The sequence below is a fragment of the Sardina pilchardus genome, chromosome 17, assembly GCF_963854185.1.
Source record: "Sardina pilchardus chromosome 17, fSarPil1.1, whole genome shotgun sequence".
Taxonomy (NCBI): domain Eukaryota; kingdom Metazoa; phylum Chordata; class Actinopteri; order Clupeiformes; family Clupeidae; genus Sardina; species Sardina pilchardus.
Genome location: NC_085010.1, coordinates 26,117,682 through 26,136,060, shown reverse-complemented (window position 1 = coordinate 26,136,060; position 18,379 = coordinate 26,117,682). Strand labels below are relative to the sequence as shown.

The following is an 18,379-nucleotide window of genomic DNA, read 5'->3' as shown; positions in this document are numbered from 1 at the left end:
TCATATCAAAATCAGAAAACTGTTTTGACCTTGTAGACCTAAATCCTGTGTCATGTGTGTGTAGGCTACATTTCTCTCGGTAGGTGAAAACTAATCCTCTGCTGTCTTTTCCTTGGCTTAGCTTGTACAGTAGATATAAAGATGTCACGTTGATATGAATTACATTTTAATTTCTAGGAGCTCCAGTCTTACTTTTCTTCTGGTCTCTGTGTTTCAGCAAGAGAAGCTGGGAGACATCTGCTTCTCTCTGCGCTACGTGCCCACCGCCGGCAAGCTGACTGTCGTCGTCCTGGAAGCCAAGAACCTGAAGAAGATGGACGTGGGAGGCTTGTCAGGTAAGAAAACGGTCGAGTTTGCACAAGAATATGCTGTCTGCTTCTCTTCGCTCTCTCCTAGTTAAAGGACAGTACACACACAGTACACACACAGTGCACACACACGCACACACACACGCACACACACACACGCACACACTCTAGCTCCTATTGTTTTGAACATGTTGTTACACAGTTGTTATTCAGTGACTTCCATGCACAAACAAACACTCTGGGGTATTCTGTCTTGCCCTAAATCAGTTGTGAGCTATCCCTTCTCCCACAAATAAAGAATACCACCAGCATCAACTGTGAATGGAAGACATAATGCCTTGCAGTAGTCCACACACACACACACACACACACACACACACACACACACACACACACACACACACACACACACACACACACACACACACACACACACACACACACACACACACACTCACTCACTCACACACACACACACACACACACACACACACACACACACACACACACACACACACACACACACACACAAAGGAGTGGGGGGGTCTTGAACACTGGGGATTTGTAGAGGTTTGTTCTGGATGTTTCTCCACTCCTCTGGCTGGAGGCTGTCTCTCTGGTGAATAGCATGTCTGGAGGGAGGCTGCTCTGAAAAGGTGAAGCTGAGAGCCCTGAGGCAACTAGACACTGTCCTTTCCCCCATCATCTCTCTCTCTGAGAAAAAAAGACCAAGCCTGTCTTTTTCCCCTCTGCACATACTGTATCTACTCATAATATTACCTATTCATTAGCCAGTTATGGATCCTACTTTACACCATGCCATACCTGACAGCGCACATGTCCAGTGCTACTATGACAGAGCATAGGCTACTCTAGAATTGCAGTAAGTTAATTCATCCATGACGTGCAGTAATATGTATATGCGTTTTACTGTAGAATGCTGGGAAATCCCATAATAAGCAGTAATATGTATCGTAGAGCAGCACACTGCCATTTCATCTGTCATCAGCGAATAAAAGCACGGTACGCACCTTTTTTCACTTGATCATACTAAACTTGATGATACAAATCAAAAAGATACATTTTATGGGAGCAACGAAGCATGTGGCAGATGATGATCTTTCTTTTGATTTGTCCTTTTACGTCATCAGGCCTGTCCTTTTCTATCTGTAGACGCTATAGCTACATGTGCAGTTAGCCCATCTGTTATATCCAAGAATGGATGTATTCTGTACCATGTAGCCATGTATGCTATACCATGTACCTATTATGACACACACATACACACACACACACACACACACACACACACACACACACAATCACACACACATACTGTCATACAGAATACTCCCACAGCACATAATTAAGCTCATCCATTAGAATGTAATGACATGTTCTCTTGGATTTATAATGGACTGTGTCCCTGATTTGGTACAGCCACATGACGCAGATGTCCCCACATGAGTTAGGCTATGCGTAATTGCACACATTGTACAAATTGTACAAACATTCAAGGTTTGAACTGGTTTGAACTGAATTTTCTTTTCTGAAGGCTGTATATTTTTACATATTTATATTTGTATTATGCAGTGGTACTGTAGGTGCAGAAGTGAATGCCAGGCGGCATGTTTTTTCCCCTGATTCATCCGCATGTGACAACAACACAAACAGAAGCCATCTATTTCCATCAGAGACGTGCTGCTAATGGGAGAGACCAGGTAGCCTTACGCTAACGAGAAACTCGAGGCGCACAAATGGCGCAAAAATACTGTAAGAGCCCAGGTGGGCGTAAAAGCCGCTCGCCGCTCGGAGCGCCACGTCACCTGCGAGGCCAATCTGTCGCCGAGGGAGATGCCCGTAGGCGTGGAAACAGAAGCACTGGGAGATGGGTTGGTGAACGTGTGGGTGGCCCCACCTTAGTCATGGAGGCTGATGACAACAAGGAGGATACACACAGAAGCACGCACACAAACACACACACAGACATACGCACGCAAGCGGACACACACATACACACACACACACGCACACACCACATGCATTCACCATTCAATGGCCAAATAGCGCTATAGCAAAAATATCTAGCAACAGAAGCAGAACCCCATGATCTTGAGGTCGATGCTTTTACGCTACAAACATAAAAACATCCAAACATACAGTAAAGCACCGATGATTTGAAAAGCTCCAAATTCTCGGAGTGGTCTACTCCAGGGTGCTGTGTCATCTCTCTCCAGAACTCTCGGTCCTGCCCTCTTCTTGTCTCATTGTACTGCTGATTGCATCCTCTCTTTAAGGTCTCTCTCTCTCATACAATCTTCCTCTTCACAGAGAGTACATTACTTATGAGTGGCCACACTTTCCCTCCATGCGGTCCATCACTCTCTCTTATTCAACCTGTCTCTCTCCCCCCTCCCCCATAATGATCCGTCTTTCCTCCCCCCCTGTACCCCTGGCGCCCACCTGCATCCTGCCACCCTTCACTACAGTCACCCCCCCCCCCCCCCCCCGCGGCTGTGATTTGCCTACACCTGCTCTGCATGTTTCTCCTGGAGCCTGTCAGGGCAGCGCAGAGTGGAGTAGAGCGGAGCGGGAGGGTGGGCGGGTGGGAAGGCAGGCAAGGCAGGCAAGGCAAGCAAGGCCCCTTTCGGAGCCAGGCCCACCTGCTGTGCAGTAAGTGGCGCGAGCTTTACCTCATCTGTCAGCCTGGTGAGCGAGAGCCATTAGCATCGCGGCTCTCTCCGAGCTGTCGCAGAGAGAGGGAGAGAGAGAGAGAGAGAGAGAGAGAGAGAGAGAGAGAGAGAGAAAGGAAGAGAGAGAGAGACCGCGTTATGCTAACCCCTGCTCTTACTCCCGTATTCTCGCCTCCATTTGCGTCCATCCAGGTCCAGCCCATTTACTTGCCCACGGTCAAGCGCCGTGGGCTACAAAGACTGCATTAAGAGGTGTGTGTGTGTGTGTGTGTGTGTGTGTGTGTGTGTGTGTGTGTGTGTGTGTGTGTGTGTGTGTGTGTGTGTGGCGTTTACCTGACTGGTTCATGCAGAGAGTGGAACCGAAGGCTTTTCTACAGCACATTGGAGAGTGTAGGCGAGCGCTGTGGTGGAGTTTGCCATCTCTATGTTTAGTGTTTGATTCCTTTGACGTCTTGGGCCCTGAATCAAGCCTCCAACATTACTCAGTTAGAGATGTGCCAAGTTTGTTGTCCATGTTTCTTTCAGTCAGTCAGGGTCAAGATTAAACGTTTATTAGTAGCAACTGTGTGTGTGTGTGTGTGTGTGTGTGTGTGTGTGTGTGTGTGTGTGTGTGTGTGTGTGTGTGGCGTTTACCTGACTGGTTCATGCAGAGAGTGGAACCGAAGGCTTTTCTACTGCACATTGGAGAGTGTAGGCGAGTTTGCCATCTCTATGTTTAGTGTTTGATTCCTTTGACGTCTTGGGCCCTGAATCAAGCCTCCAACATTACTCAGGAATGTGCCAAGTTTGTTGTCCATGTTTCTTTCAGTCTGTCAGGGTCAAGATTAAACGTTTATTAGTAGCAACTGAGTGTGTGTGTGTGTGTGTGTGTGTGTGTGTGTGTGTGTGTGTGTGTGTGTGTGTGTGTGTGTGTGTGTGTGTGTGTGTGTGTGTGTGTGTGTGTGTGTGTGTGTGTGTGTGTGTTTATTAGTAGCAACTGAATGGCTTCATGCTTTCAAAGTGATGGCCTTGAGAGCCAAGGTACAGTTCTCCTTCAGCAAATAGTTGTGGTGCATGAGTTAAGATGCTGAATCATATTCATTCATTCAGAGTTTGATTCAGAAGAGATTTACTTGCCTCTCAACCCATTCTCTCCAAATCCATACCTAACTGTAAACTAGATTAGGTTTTTAATTTCTTATTGCTGGTATCATTCAGACATATTCAGAAATGTCAACATTGATAGCATGTTTCTTCACAGAGTACCAAACAAACACCATAATAATATTAGCATCCCTTTTATAATTGATCGTCTCTTTCAAAGTTTAGCTTTTGCTTAGGAAAAGGATACAAATTGAGTTCTGATGTGCACATCACTGTTGTTCAGCACCAAACACATGGCTCTGCCATTCAACAGGATTCCCCTGCTTGACCAAAAAGCCTCAGAGATTGCACTGTGCATCTGCACTGTCACGGTGACTGTTGCTCCCCTTCCTAGAGAAAAAAGTTTAGTTTGAAAAAGCTCCAAAGTGAATGATGCCGCCCCCCCCCCCGCCCCCCCCCACTTCTATCTCCTCTTACATTACCATCTGATGAGAGGCGTAATGGGCTGCATGTATAATGCCAATAATTAACCACAATGGCCATCGTGACTCAGCTGGAATTTGAAGATGAGGGGGAGGTGGATGTGTGTGTGTGTGTGGGGGGGGGGGGGGGGGGGGGGGTAGGCAGTAGGGTTGTGTGTGAGGGGCATGACCATGTAATTGATGGGCTGTAATTTGTCCTTTTCTCTGCCGAAGGTCCTGTTTATCGAGACTAATTAGTCATTGGCACACAAGAGATGGCTATTTCCATTAAAAGCTATATAATTAGAAATAAGTCTGAGAAATGCCTCTCTGGTCTTAATGTCATGGCACAAAACAACAGCTTTTCTCAATAAGTAGGGAATGCCGAATTATGGGTTTTATGTTACCTCTGGAGATGACTGTTTCCAATATTGTTAAAAAATGTTCAGCTGTTCCAGGATTCCTGTGAGGATCACTGGTGTTTACTGGTGGAAACTGGCACCATGTTGACAACATATCAATATATTTATGTATGCTCTCATATAATTAATGGACACTATTTAAACAGGTGCTTAAGAGGTCCAACAGGTTGAGTCATTTGAGTGATATACTTAACAAGCCACTAGGGGGCGCTGTAATGACCAGGCCTCCCAGAAGCATTCGTCAAGTAAATGAACCCAACCCTTTTAAGAATGAGAAAGAAAAACTATTAGTGCCATTAGTTGTCTATTAGTTGTATTCGTTTTCAATATGTGTGTTTCCTATTTGCCCTTTACGTGTGTTCGACTGCAGTACTGAAAATTGATGCCAGCAACATTTGGACAAGGGAATGTTTACCATCGTTTTGAACACCAGGCCAACACCATGTTTTAGAGCTGAGGAGACTAGCTTCTGGAGTTGGCCCATTTTTGACCAACATAAGTAGGATTTCAGCTGCTCAACCATTATAATACATGATTATTCTACTATGGAACCATACTGCTGTTGTATATGAAGAATGCAGTTTGCTGTTGTTTCCCTGAAAATACTTTGTCTGTTTGGCAGCATATGCTGCTAAAAAAAAGTATAATTAATTTGGCCTTTCCAGGTGTACAAGCTGCCCATCCCATAGCAGCTAGATAGACACTAATGCTTCACAGATGCTGACTTTTGTGCAAGTTGAATGGTCTCCTTTCTCTCTTCTAGCTTGCAAGATACAGAGTCGATTATTTCCAAAAGAATGACACATTTTGATCAGATTCAATGATTCTCAAAATGTGTGTTGTGTCTCAGATGGCGTACTTCTGTCCATACACTTTAATGCAGTGACCTGTGGACGGAAATGGCGATCGCAACATGATGTCGGCAATTACATTATTACAATATGGTTACATCAGTTATTTTAATTAGTGCTTATATATGTACTTCTTCTATACTTTTGCATACTTTATGTATTAATGTTACGATAACCTGCTGATAAATAAAACCGTATCGTACATTATTGATACATAAATGTTAAACGGTTATATTATTTAACTTTAGGGCACATTGAAGAGTTTAAAAAGAATTTAACTTTTAAATAACTCTTGTTTAAAAAAAAAAAACTGAGTGCCAGTGCAGCCCTTATTCAACAGTGAACCTTTCAACTAGAAGTCGGTCAATTACAGTGTGGCGCTTCAGTCTAACCTATTACCGTGAGATGGCAGGAGCAAAACAATACCCATCAATCACCCAGTGGCATACCAGAGAGAGCTGGCGATGCCCACTGATTAGCGCCGCTTCGTGTCATTGTCGCCGGAGCCGACGACAGACGCAGGGTATAAAATTACACCAAACAAAAAGCTGGCACTAGCAGGGTAAAGTGGGCAGCATCGGCTCTCGCTGCCCATCCACCTCAGACCTCACCCTGGGACCAAACTCAGATCAGGAGTTCGCCCCCCTTTTCTGCTCTTTTTCCCACGCGGTCCATTTCTTTCGCTACAGGCCACCGCCGTGTCGCCCACTCATTTCCTTTAGATTTTGTGTCCACCTCACTGTGCTTAATAGCCTTCCATAAAGCACTGCGGAGAGTCGTGATTTCTTTCTTAGAGTAGACTCACTTCACTCTCTCTGATAAAACAGGCCCGAGTCATTTGTGTGTGTGTGCGTGTGTGTGTGTGTGTGTGTGTGTGTGTGTGTGTGTGTGTGTGTGTGTGTGTTCTCTGCATTCCTTGGACTTATCGGCGCTTTGAAGGGAGACAAAGTGTGTTTCCACCGAGCTGCATCGGGGTGATGTGATTCATTAGCATGTTCCTCATGGCTCAGTAGGAGCTTTATCAGCCGCTCCCTCCGCTACGCAAATTGATCTTTCGAGATATTGGGACTTCATTAATATTTTTCACACCGGGCTGATCACTGGAGGTTTTGGTATCACACAGGAGGCAAAGGCGCTGCGGGGTGATTGAAGCATCTAGTTGTGAGACAAGAACTTACTGACAGGTTTGACTACACTTATTCCGGCACAGTCATATTATACCCTTGAGAGAGTCAAATAATTGTGTTTTGTGCTCTAAATGTGCCAGGAAATGTTTTTGAAACGAATATAGTTCCATTTCAACCTTTTCAAGTCAGAGATGCTACTAACCACTTGTCATTTTGAGGATATGTTATTGCTTGGAGTTCACCCAAATGGTATAACCAACACTTTGCCCAAGAATAACAGTTCCTCATCATTTGTCCACATTTCACACAAGAGCTGAACCATCCCTCTGAGAGGCACTTTTACTTTTACCGATTACTGTTCTTATGGATATGAATAACTCATTTTAAAAATGGTCTCCTCATTTCACCTAAGGCACTCAGCACATTGTATACACCAAACCTCTAACCGATCCCAAGTGTTTCAATGCAGCAGTAAGCTGTGAAAAATAGGACTGTGCCGAGAGTATCAGACAGGGCAAATTGCATAGCGGTAGATAAATATCCAGTCAGATATAATGCTCCGAATAGTTTTGCCTTGGTCCTCTTTATCAGTCGGTGGCTCTCATTTCTTAGTTGCTAGGCAACTTGTCATCTCATCCGTTGTGTATTGAGAGTAGTACTCACAATGAGCAGCTGGCACATGGAGAGTCCCCGCTTCGCCACTTGACATATATGGAAGTACTTTATGACTGTCAAAACACCCCCGAAATAATCTAGCGAGAGTGCAGAACTACTGTCTGTGGCCCCGCTCCCGTTCGTTCCTGTCCGTGTAGACTGTATGCAGCAGGTGGTGCTGTGATTCTGTCAGACGCTCGCGCCTAGGGAAGTTAGAAGATCCTGGAAAAGAGAGAGAGAGAGAGATCAGATGATTCTGTTGAAAATGTCAGTGGGTGGCCCACAGTTATTGTCCAGGAGACTGTTATTAAACCAACAGTGATGGTCATCACACAGCTGGACTATAAGTCCTGTATTGATCCTTCTCTCGTCGACTATTGTTTGTGTGATAACCACAATACAAGCAGCTTGACAACTTCATTGGCAGTCAAATTTCATGAGTTCTCAAAATTAGACACTACAATCTGTAAATATTGACTTCCCAAGCGGGCATTCATTCTCACCTCAGTCGGTGTGTCTATTTGGTGATGGTGCATGGGTTAAGAGCAGAACTTCCTAATGCTTGAGATAAGAGGCAGACAGACTTCCTAATATGGCAGAAGACTGTGAGCCAACTGCCTCTCTCTCTCCCTCTTTCTCTCTTTCTCTCTCTCTCTCTCTCTCTCTGTCCTTCACTCTCTGGAGTGGGCTTTCCAGTGAAAGACTGCGAGTATTCGGATCATTTGAAATATGCGGAGGGGCTGTAAAAATGAGTTTTTTATCCTTTTCCTCCCGCTTCAGTCTCAGTAGTCTGATCTATGTTTATCCCACAGTAAGTGATGAGAGGAGGGGAAGGTGTGGCTTCACACAGCTCTCAGGCCATCTGCTGGGAGCCAAGCCCCAACACCCAGACCATTAGCTCTGAAAATGTTACCAAAGTCAAACTTACCCTCTGTGACCGAAACACATCCTCATCACATTATTTTCAAGGGTAGGTTAGACAGAATGAATGAAAAACTCAATGTGCTGAGGGGTTTTGGGGAAAAAATGAAAGTGAATTTTTTGGGTTTAAACTTTTTGCAGTTGTTTTTTTTTTACATGGACCTAACATGGACATTGAGTTAACATTAGATATGTCTCTCATACAAGTGAAAGATGAAGCCCTCGTACATGATTTGTGGATATATACTGTAAGGAGGGAAGCATGGTGCCTATTCCAAGTGAAAGGTACATGTTTTCACATACCACTCTTAACATCTTCCCTCTGAAGACAGGATGACTGCCTGCCCTTTGGCAACATGATCACTCCCTGAAATATATCCAAAGTAACTCAACGAAGGAAAACAAACACCATATCCGAGACAAACAACATTGCTGAAGATTTGATCTGGAAAACTTAATGAAAACCCCCCATTGAAATTCCACCTGCTGTTTTCCAAAGGCAGTCAAGTCTGTAAACGGTGAGCCGATGAAGCAAACAGCCCTCATGCATAATGCAACTCAAAAGCGAGCTCGCTGTCTGAGGTGACTAGGGCGCCGAACCTTCTCCCGCAACACTCTCATCCGATCGGAACGACGCTAGGAGTCATTCCGCCCGCCCTGTTATTGCTTTTGGTGACATTTCCGTTTTTCCCGATCGCGAGGAGGCCGAGGGCATCGGGCCGAAGCGGACGCCTCTTGCTACAGGATAAACACTGAATGGAAGAGGGAGCGATGGTGGGGCAAGATACGGAGCGCTAATGTGGCTGGTTGATGGCGACTGGCCCCAGCGATGGAAGAGATTCTCATTTAGATACCGCTGGGCCTATTCACACTCTCTCACACACACACACCACACACACACACATACACACACTCACTACACACACACACACTGTACTGGACTGTAATAAAAGTAACAATAGACACTGGCTTGCTGACTGCCCGTTTCTCGTTTCCCGTTGCCCATCACTCTCTCACAAACACAAAACACACAGACACACACACTCTCTGTCTCTCTCTCTCTCTCTCTCCCTCTCTTTCTCTCTCTCACACAAACACACATACACACACATACACATACTGTACACTTACTTACACACACACACACACACACACACACACACACACACACACACACACACACACACACACACACACACACAAACAGAGAGAGCATTAGATAGCAGGGATAAATTCACCAGTCTGTTGACAGCGAACAGACATCACCTAAATCGGATATAAGATTAGGGGAATTAAGCTTAACCAATATTTGCTTCTGCTGTACATCCTACAGATGTTTCTGGCCTGACACATTACTGCTGGATTACCCCTTCGGATTTGTAGAGTCATCATAAAAAAACTCAAACATGTGGCATTCAGAGATATGCACAGATCACTTGCACATAAACCTCTACAGAAACGGAACAGAGCAGGGCTAATTTTGAGCAACAAGGGATCTGGATAATTTCCCCATTTGTGGTTCACACAAAACAGAGTGACCTTCCATTGCTAGGCAGCTGAATGAACAACAAAGGCAGAACGAGTGTGTGTATGTGTGTGTGTGTGTGTGTATATATGTGTGTGTGTGAGTGTGTGTGTGTGTGTGTGTGTGTGTGTGTGTGTGTGTGTGTGTGTGTGTGTAGGTCTTTTTCACCGAAAAGCTTCCCACAGATGGAATATTCCCCAGTGATTGGGCAGCCTGTGTCTGTGATATGCTAAGTGCATTCTGACTGCCGGACGGCTATAAGGCCTGCTGCTGGGTGAACAGGATCCGTTGGAGAAAAACAAGTGATAGCAGGCATAATCAAACACTGTGACTCATTTTATGATTGGTCATACACCGATTCATGTGCATTGTTAAGGTGTAATGATGTCTTGCATTACTATGGAAGGCTTTTGTAAAGGTTTTAAAAACAGAATGATATGCCGTCCAAAAATATGTAGCTGTTCCTCATGAGCTGCTAATTTGACGTAGTTGTTAATCAGAGTACATGAATAGCCCATGCCTAATAGCAATAAAGAAGAAATGTGAGAGAATGGAGGAATATCAGAGAGAGGTGATCGTCATTAAAAAAAAAAAAAAAAAGCTATTTGGGGAGGAAATCCACAGAATGGCTCAAAATGTCTGGTTGTTTGATAGGAACCATTGTGTTGTGCAAGAGAACAGGACCAGAGTAAGAGTTCCGAGTTTTGAAATCCAGGGGCCTCATTTACAAAACTTTTTTACGCACAGATTTGATCTAAGACCGTGCGTACGCTCAAATCCATGCCAACGCTCAGATTTATAAAGACCGTCTTTGACGTGGAAAAGTGCTTATCTCCACGTCAGGTTCCAACCTGACGTACGACCATTTCCTTGTGGTAGTGCCAGGGTACTGCAAGTAATCTGAGGTCCAAATGCGATGAATTCTCAAAATTCCAAGAAGACCAACGATCTCATGTAGTTCTCTACCATATGCATGATCAATATCAGCAGAAGTTGTAAGTAGTAAGTATAGAAGTTAAAGTTTTAACTAATTCTTAAAGGTTGGAAAAGGAAAGTGAAAAAATCCTATAATATTGTAGTGTAGGCTAAAAGTGGAGGCTAAAAGTAAACGCAGTTTATTCACCCCAGGCATTTCAAAAATAGAGTTTATCAACCTCTCCAAAGACGTATTCACCTATTTCAACTTTTAACATTGAAAAAGCACACTGTATTATCTGCATTCACAATATGAACACTCATCAACACTCTAAGAACCATTTAATCCACCAATCTTGAATTTCCCCTTGGGGATGAATAAAGTATCTATCTATCTATCTATCTATCTATCTATCTACCTATCTAGCCTATCTATCTATCTATCTATCTATCTATTTTATAAACACTTGATAATATCCTCTACGATAATCAAACATATTCTGAATGCGTTATGAAACGGCGCATTACCGTGATCACAGAATTCATGGGTTACCCACTTCTTATTTTACTACTACACCCGTGCCATGCCTAGGCTATATCTTACTGTATCTATTTCATAGCATTCAAAAAAGCAGGCAGGCCATAGAGTCATCTATATGTAATGTTCCCATCGATATTGACCATAAAGTGTCCATTTACGCTTGTTTAGAAGAGGGAAATATGACTTGCGTTCGTGATATTCCAAGCTCCACAACAGAAAGATAATATTATAATGTAGGCTATACATGGACAGGTATTTCTCAGCACCTATACATCGCAAATAGACATAATCTATAGATAGATAGATAGATTATATCTATCTATAGATTATGTCTATTTGCGATGTATAGGTAGATAGATAGATAGATAGATAGATAGATAGATATTTTATTGATCCCCAAGGGAAATTCAAGAATTTGGTGTTAACATTCCATTCTCACGGTATTTGCATTGTTGCCTTTATCAAACGCTAAACGCACGCACAGGCGCATTACCGTGATCACAGAATTCATGGGTTACCCACTTTATATAAAAATATATAAAGGTAAATAGACATAATCTATCCTCTGAAAAGCAGAGTTTTGCATCTTCATAATTGCGGCCGAGTTGCAAGGAGTTATAGCACGCGTCTGATTGCATAGCCTGTGTCTGATGGCAGTGCCCAAGACCAGATGGCAATACGTGGATAATAACAATTAGGATAATGCAGGCTAAAATATAAAAATATATAAAGGTAGGCCTAAAGGTCACTGGACATTCTTGAAAGTAAACAGTCGCTGACATCGATATTGCTTGAATCCCGACGCGCAGAATGAATGAAGAATGACCGGTGAACTACTTATACTATTCGCTATACAGTAAAAACATAGCCTATCCATAAACGTTCGGTCTACATGACATACAGTATCTCACTTATAATGTAATCCGCCGTAGGCTACATGGGCAGTATCTAACCCTGGGTTATATTGGAAACGCCATACTGTACCATAACGTATAGGCCTAAATTAGTATGATGTACTGTAGGTATTTCCGTCACAAGGAAGCCTACTATGTTCTATTACCAAAGTAAACCTACTACATTTGCCACACATTGCCTACTACATTACTGCAAGCAGAAGGAATAAAAGCAAGCAGAGGACAATGGACATGGATGCATATTTCTTTCCAGAAAGCGCTGCTTGGAAAATGATAATTAGTTATTCGAACTAACAGCGCATAAACATAGGTTAACATCAGATGGCATAGGCTAGGCCTTTACAGTTTTCAATATATGTATTTTAGGTACAACTCAGCCATTGATTGCATTAAAGCCTATGCTAATGATATTGATGAGGGGGCGTGTACAAGGCGGAGACCTAAAATCACCCGGCTGCGCACAAATTCACGTTCATTTGCGATTTATAATGGCCACATCTGCAAGAGTGGCGTACGCACGTTTTTTTGTGCGTACGTTCGTTTCTCTGAATCACACGTACGATCATATCAGAAATGATCTAAGATCAAATGAACGATGGTTTCTACGCGATACTTTTATAAATGAGGCCCCTGTTCTTCATCTCTCCACACAGATCCTTACGTGAAAATCCACCTGATGCAGAATGGGAAGAGGCTGAAGAAGAAGAAGACGACAATCAAGAAGAACACCCTCAACCCTTACTACAACGAGTCCTTCAGCTTCGAAGTGCCGTTCGAACAAATCCAGGTATGTGTGTCCATCTTGAACTGAAATCATGTTTTAACACAAAACATAAAATGGTGTCTGTCAACTAAGTGAGGGTGGAACTAGATGCTACAGTATGCTCTTGATCATTATTCATTCTGTGAAGTGTAACGGTGGCCGTGTACAAACTGAGCAGGCAGAAGTAGCAAAGTCTCATTGCTATGGCGATAAGTCTCTCAGCAATAGGATGGATGAAGTAGGCCATTAGACTCCTCCTAGACTGCTTGCGTAGTTTTAGCGCAGCTAATTTAACACTGGGCTTTCAGCAGCAATTTCCCCTCCGGCTGCATGTTTGTTCATGTCTTAGCATGCTGTCCACAGTTAAGTGGAGTCCTGAAGTGCTGTGATGCCTTGATTTTCAAGAAAGCATGGACAAAACGTTTGTTGTGGTGTGTGCATGCTATTAAAAATGGCAACGCTGAACAATGAACATAGAAGTATCTTATTACATTAATATCTTCTCATTATTCTTTTTTATCACATTGGAAATGAAACAAATGTTTTCACAGCAATCTCTTATCATGAAATAAGAGTACAAAGCAGTCCCCTATTCATTACATTGATCAGCTACAACATTTCATCTCATGAATTATTGAGATCACAGATCTCTCCTTTTTTGGATTGTGCTCCATGTCCTTTTCTGTATTGACACAGCCTATAAAAGACACCTATTCAGTCCAGTCCAGAGACACTGTTGACCAATACGATAACGAGATGCCACTGATTGGGATCAAATGGACACAGGGGTGCTGCGAGAGCACTGACGCACTGTGCGTTGACGTAATGGCCTCGCCACGCCGCAATTTGGAGCGCCTCAAAAAGCCCCGCGTGTGCGTCAGCTAATCAGAGCGTTACCTGCGCTCCGCCCACTTCACCTCACCGCGCTGGCACGGCCCTCGCCCTCACCTGACTCCACCTGGACACAGTGGCGCACCTGTGCTTGCTCTCTCTCTCTCTCTCTCTCTCTCTCTCTCTCTCTCTCTCTCTCTCTCTCTCTCTCTCTCTCTCTCTCTCTCTCTCTCTCTCACACACACACAAAAAGCCTTTCTTGCCACAGAGATTAATCGCCAACACTGACCCACATTTCATGTATTTCTTCACCTCCCTATGCCCACCATTTGCTGTAGCAACCACAAGTCATGTCAAGATATAATATATTAGATTTCAAGGTATCCAAGACATCACAGTTCAAAACACATACTCTGTGCATGCATAACATAATCCCCTCTTTGTTCATATCAGCCCGTTATGTGATCAGAACTGGTCACACATACAGCTCTGAGTTCGAAGCTTACTCCGTCCTTGACACAACGATCATTTGTCCCCTCAGTGAACGTCCATCGTTGTCACTATCTTCAAATGGAAAAATCACAGATTTTCACAACGCAATGGCCACCACATCCCACCACATTCAACATCTCCCACCACATCCCACCACATCCAACATCACCCACCACATCCAACATATCCCACCACATCCCACCACATCCAACATCTCCCACCACATCCCACCACATCCCACCACATCCAACATCTCCCACCACATCCCACCACATCCAACATCTCACCACATCCAACATATCCCACCACATTCAACATCTCCTACCACATCCCACCACATTCAACATCTCCCACCTGCAGCCCCAATTAGACCCCATCAGCCCCTCGGTCATCAGCCCAATCTTGCAAGCCTATACTTCATGTCATGCCAGATTAGGTGTGTGCACGAGGACTATACTGTAGGTCCACGCTGGCGCCTTATTTGAATATAATGAGGGTTCTTGGGCGGCCAATTTATATTTCCCTGACACATGTTGAGATAGGGGTTGCGGAGAAAATGACCCCGAAGAGATCCATCTATTGCCTTCTCATTTTGGTGCATTTTGCGCTCACGTTCACCTCAAGTACACAGCAGGGCCTGCTCGCAGTCATTACTTACTATTAGAGCAGCCATTTAGCAGTCTGAGAGAAGAATCTGGTTGTCATCTTTCTGTCATTAGGACAATAATTGCAGTGGCATTTGGCAGTGGCATAGCTGGGGCAAAGAGTTTGTCACGACGATGAACGCTTACTGCTGTGGCTCTTTCCCCACCGTCCTACCATATGTGAGGAAGGAAGGGGGGAGTAAGCCCAGGGAGTGTGAAGAAAGCATCCTACTTGTCCTGAACCTGCCGTATTTCTTCAAAGATGAAAGCACTTAAGAAAGTGACATTTGAGAGATTGTTGTTCTCTTTGCGCCGTGGCATATACGAGACAAAAGAAAAGAAAGCTAATGGCCTTTCACAACGAGGTAGCAACCGCCCGAAAAGAGAGCAGTGACCTGATAAATGGTCGTGTTTCATGAGGTGGCCCAAGCAGCGCTACTCCCCGCGTGCTTAGTCTCTGTAAAATATGAAGCTCCAACACAGCGAGCAAATACTTGTTTTGTCACCGGCAGCTTGTGAATCTAAGAAAAATAGAGAAGGTGATTCAGAAAGGCTTTGGGTGTTTATAGGTGAGCGAGGCACTTACCAGCCAATAGCTTGAACAGATCTTATTAAATGTGCTCTTCGTACTTCTAAACTCCCTTCATAGGGGCTTCATCTAAGCAACAGAGAATTGAATGGACTATTAATTATACAATTATGCAAATAACATCACAAATGTGTTCTGGTCATAAACTGAAGCAAGAAAGTCCAAGATATTATTTGTTCTGATATTGCAAATTTATTCTGGTTAAACAGCAGTTTAAACACAGCTGGTCTTTTTTCCTGATGATAAAATGACATTGAACCAAATACTGTTGGCCTATGAGCTTGTTAAGTCTGCAGAATGAGAATGAAAGTTGGACTTGGAATGGTGCTATTATAAGAAATAACAATTCAGTTGGAATTATTCAAATCACGTTGTGTGGGCAGAACAATGTTTTATACTTCATAGTCAATCTCGAACAGACACCAACTATAATGCACTTACCTCTAATTCTCTGTGCCTCCCTCCAAACAGAAAGTTCAAGTTGTGATAACCGTTCTGGACTATGACAAGATCGGTAAGAACGACGCCATCGGCAAGGTCTTTGTTGGCCTCAACAGCTCGGGCACGGAGCTTCGCCATTGGTCAGATATGCTGGCCAATCCACGAAGACCCATCGCCCAGTGGCACGTCCTTAAACCTGAGGAGGAAGTGGACGCCCAACTGTCCTCCAAGAAATAAGAGTTCTGGTGGTGTATGTAAGGGGTGGCACACCCAATATGTAGTGCTCTATAGCCAGTGTGTATGTAAATACCTCAGTGATATAAGGGTCCATTCACTGTCATCCGCCATTTATTAATCGTCTTACGGAAAGTTAATAACGAAAAAAAAAATGTCACCTTCTTTTATAATTGTTGATAGTTCGTTCACCCCGCCACCTCCCATGATCCCCTCTGGGGTTTGTGTTTCTCTGTCAGGTTCCCCTCAAAATTAATTCCACACCCCCTCCACTGGCGCCTCTGTTGGTCAGTTGCCATAATCTTACCCCCCCCCCTCCCCCCAACCAAATGCCCCCTTCTTTTAAGCAATATGATCTGTATAGATAGCGCATGACTGAAAGAATTTATTGTACCACAGTTGTATATATCAGTATGCAGACAAAAATGATTTCTAGTTTATGTGTTTGTATGTTGTTACCTGTTTCCTAATCTGTGTATATCTCGATGTTTTTAATAAGATGTTCTATTTTAAATTATGTAAATGCAGATATAGGAGAGACGATATATATTACAGGATTTAAAAATTCTACCTTATTGCATTCCAGAAAAACAAGATGTATAAAATTCCAACCTGCAAGACGCTAGTGGAAGTACAGTATACTCACAATGTAAAGGACGGTGTCAGATATAGGGTTCATTTGATGAACTAACAAAAAAACGTACACAGGTAAACCTAAACAATATACAAGAAATCATAACGAAAAAAAGTAGGCCATTAACTAATATGGTTCAGTGGGGGGGATTAAAAAAACAACATAAATGCTGCTGGATATTATACAAGCACATGATTTCTTATAACTTTTTGTACTGGTTTGTCCATATGAGGACCTATGCGTTTTGCTGACTTTATAAGTATGCGAACTGACCAGCCTTCGTTTTGTCTTGGTTTCTCATTTGGTCAGGGCTTCACACGGTGATGCAGACAGTTATGTTTTAAGTGAAATAGGTCCTCATTTAAAGACCAATCAAGACCATGTTGTCCTTCGAATGTCCCCTGACTTCAGACTGGTCTGCTTTAAACCCAAACGTCTATTCCACAGATAACCTTCTGGAGACCAATCGCATCATTAAGTAGTCACAAGCCGTAGCCATTGTGTCCTTGAAGCTTGATTAACGATGTTTTTGTGTTAACTGCTTACTTTTACTAGCCTTGTTGTTGGAAATATTACGTTCAGGATTACGGAGTTCAGTCTCCTGTCATGGAGCAAGGGATTTTGACTCTAGCTTTAAAACAGATATTTTTAGTCAACGTCGGAATATTTTTGGTAACTGCATGATTTTTTTTACAATCTTTGCTAATGGCTGGGATGGGGGGAGGACTATTAACACCAGGGGGTGTCTCGATGGAAGACCTCCTTGCCTTCAAATTAAATGAGAATCAAGAGTAGAGAGCGAGCGTTTAAACAGTAATGCACGTTTAAACATTGTTAAAGTTGAATTTTAACAAACGATCGTAATCGGTGGGGTCAGTTAGCAAACCGCGCTGACAGAAAAGGGAAGCGAGTTTATCAACACTGCCATTTTTTTCAGGGAGGCAACAAATGTACATCGACCCTCTCTTCATGCACACTCCACAATAGTGGTCGTAGCTTTGGTTCATCGGGAACAATGTCTTTTGGCCGCAACCGTGCCCTAACTAGCAGTCTTTGCTTTCTGTTGCCTTCTCACAGTGACAATAGAGCTAGCCATGATTTACTGCCAATCTTCTTTCTCTTGTGGCTACTGTTTTTGCACTGTAATGTCTTTCAAACGGCGTTAGCCTGTTACCGAACACCATTCAGATTGTGAAAATTGTCGACTTTTGTTTCTTTCGGGACACGGGATCGCAAGGAGCTGGGGCACTCGCCGCCCAAGGCTCTAGTTGCACTTTCTTATTTTATCGCTGATGCACAGAGGATCAACGGTGACCTCCCTGTGGGTCGCTAAAGG

The 18,379-nt window shown here is 43.5% G+C and overlaps 1 protein-coding gene across 2 annotated transcripts in view; it reads left to right on the top strand.

The window, feature by feature from the left end:
- syt1a (synaptotagmin Ia) overlaps positions 1-16,665 on the top strand; it is a 103,119-nt gene extending 86,454 nt beyond the window's left edge. For both annotated transcript variants that reach the window (XM_062518160.1, XM_062518159.1), the window contains exons 7-9: positions 218-335; positions 13,069-13,202; positions 16,206-16,665. In XM_062518160.1, the coding sequence (XP_062374144.1) occupies positions 218-335; positions 13,069-13,202; positions 16,206-16,412 (459 nt within the window). In that variant the 3' untranslated portion in view covers positions 16,413-16,665. The remainder of the gene's footprint in view (positions 1-217; positions 336-13,068; positions 13,203-16,205) is intronic.
- Positions 16,666-18,379: the final 1,714 nt, after the last annotated feature.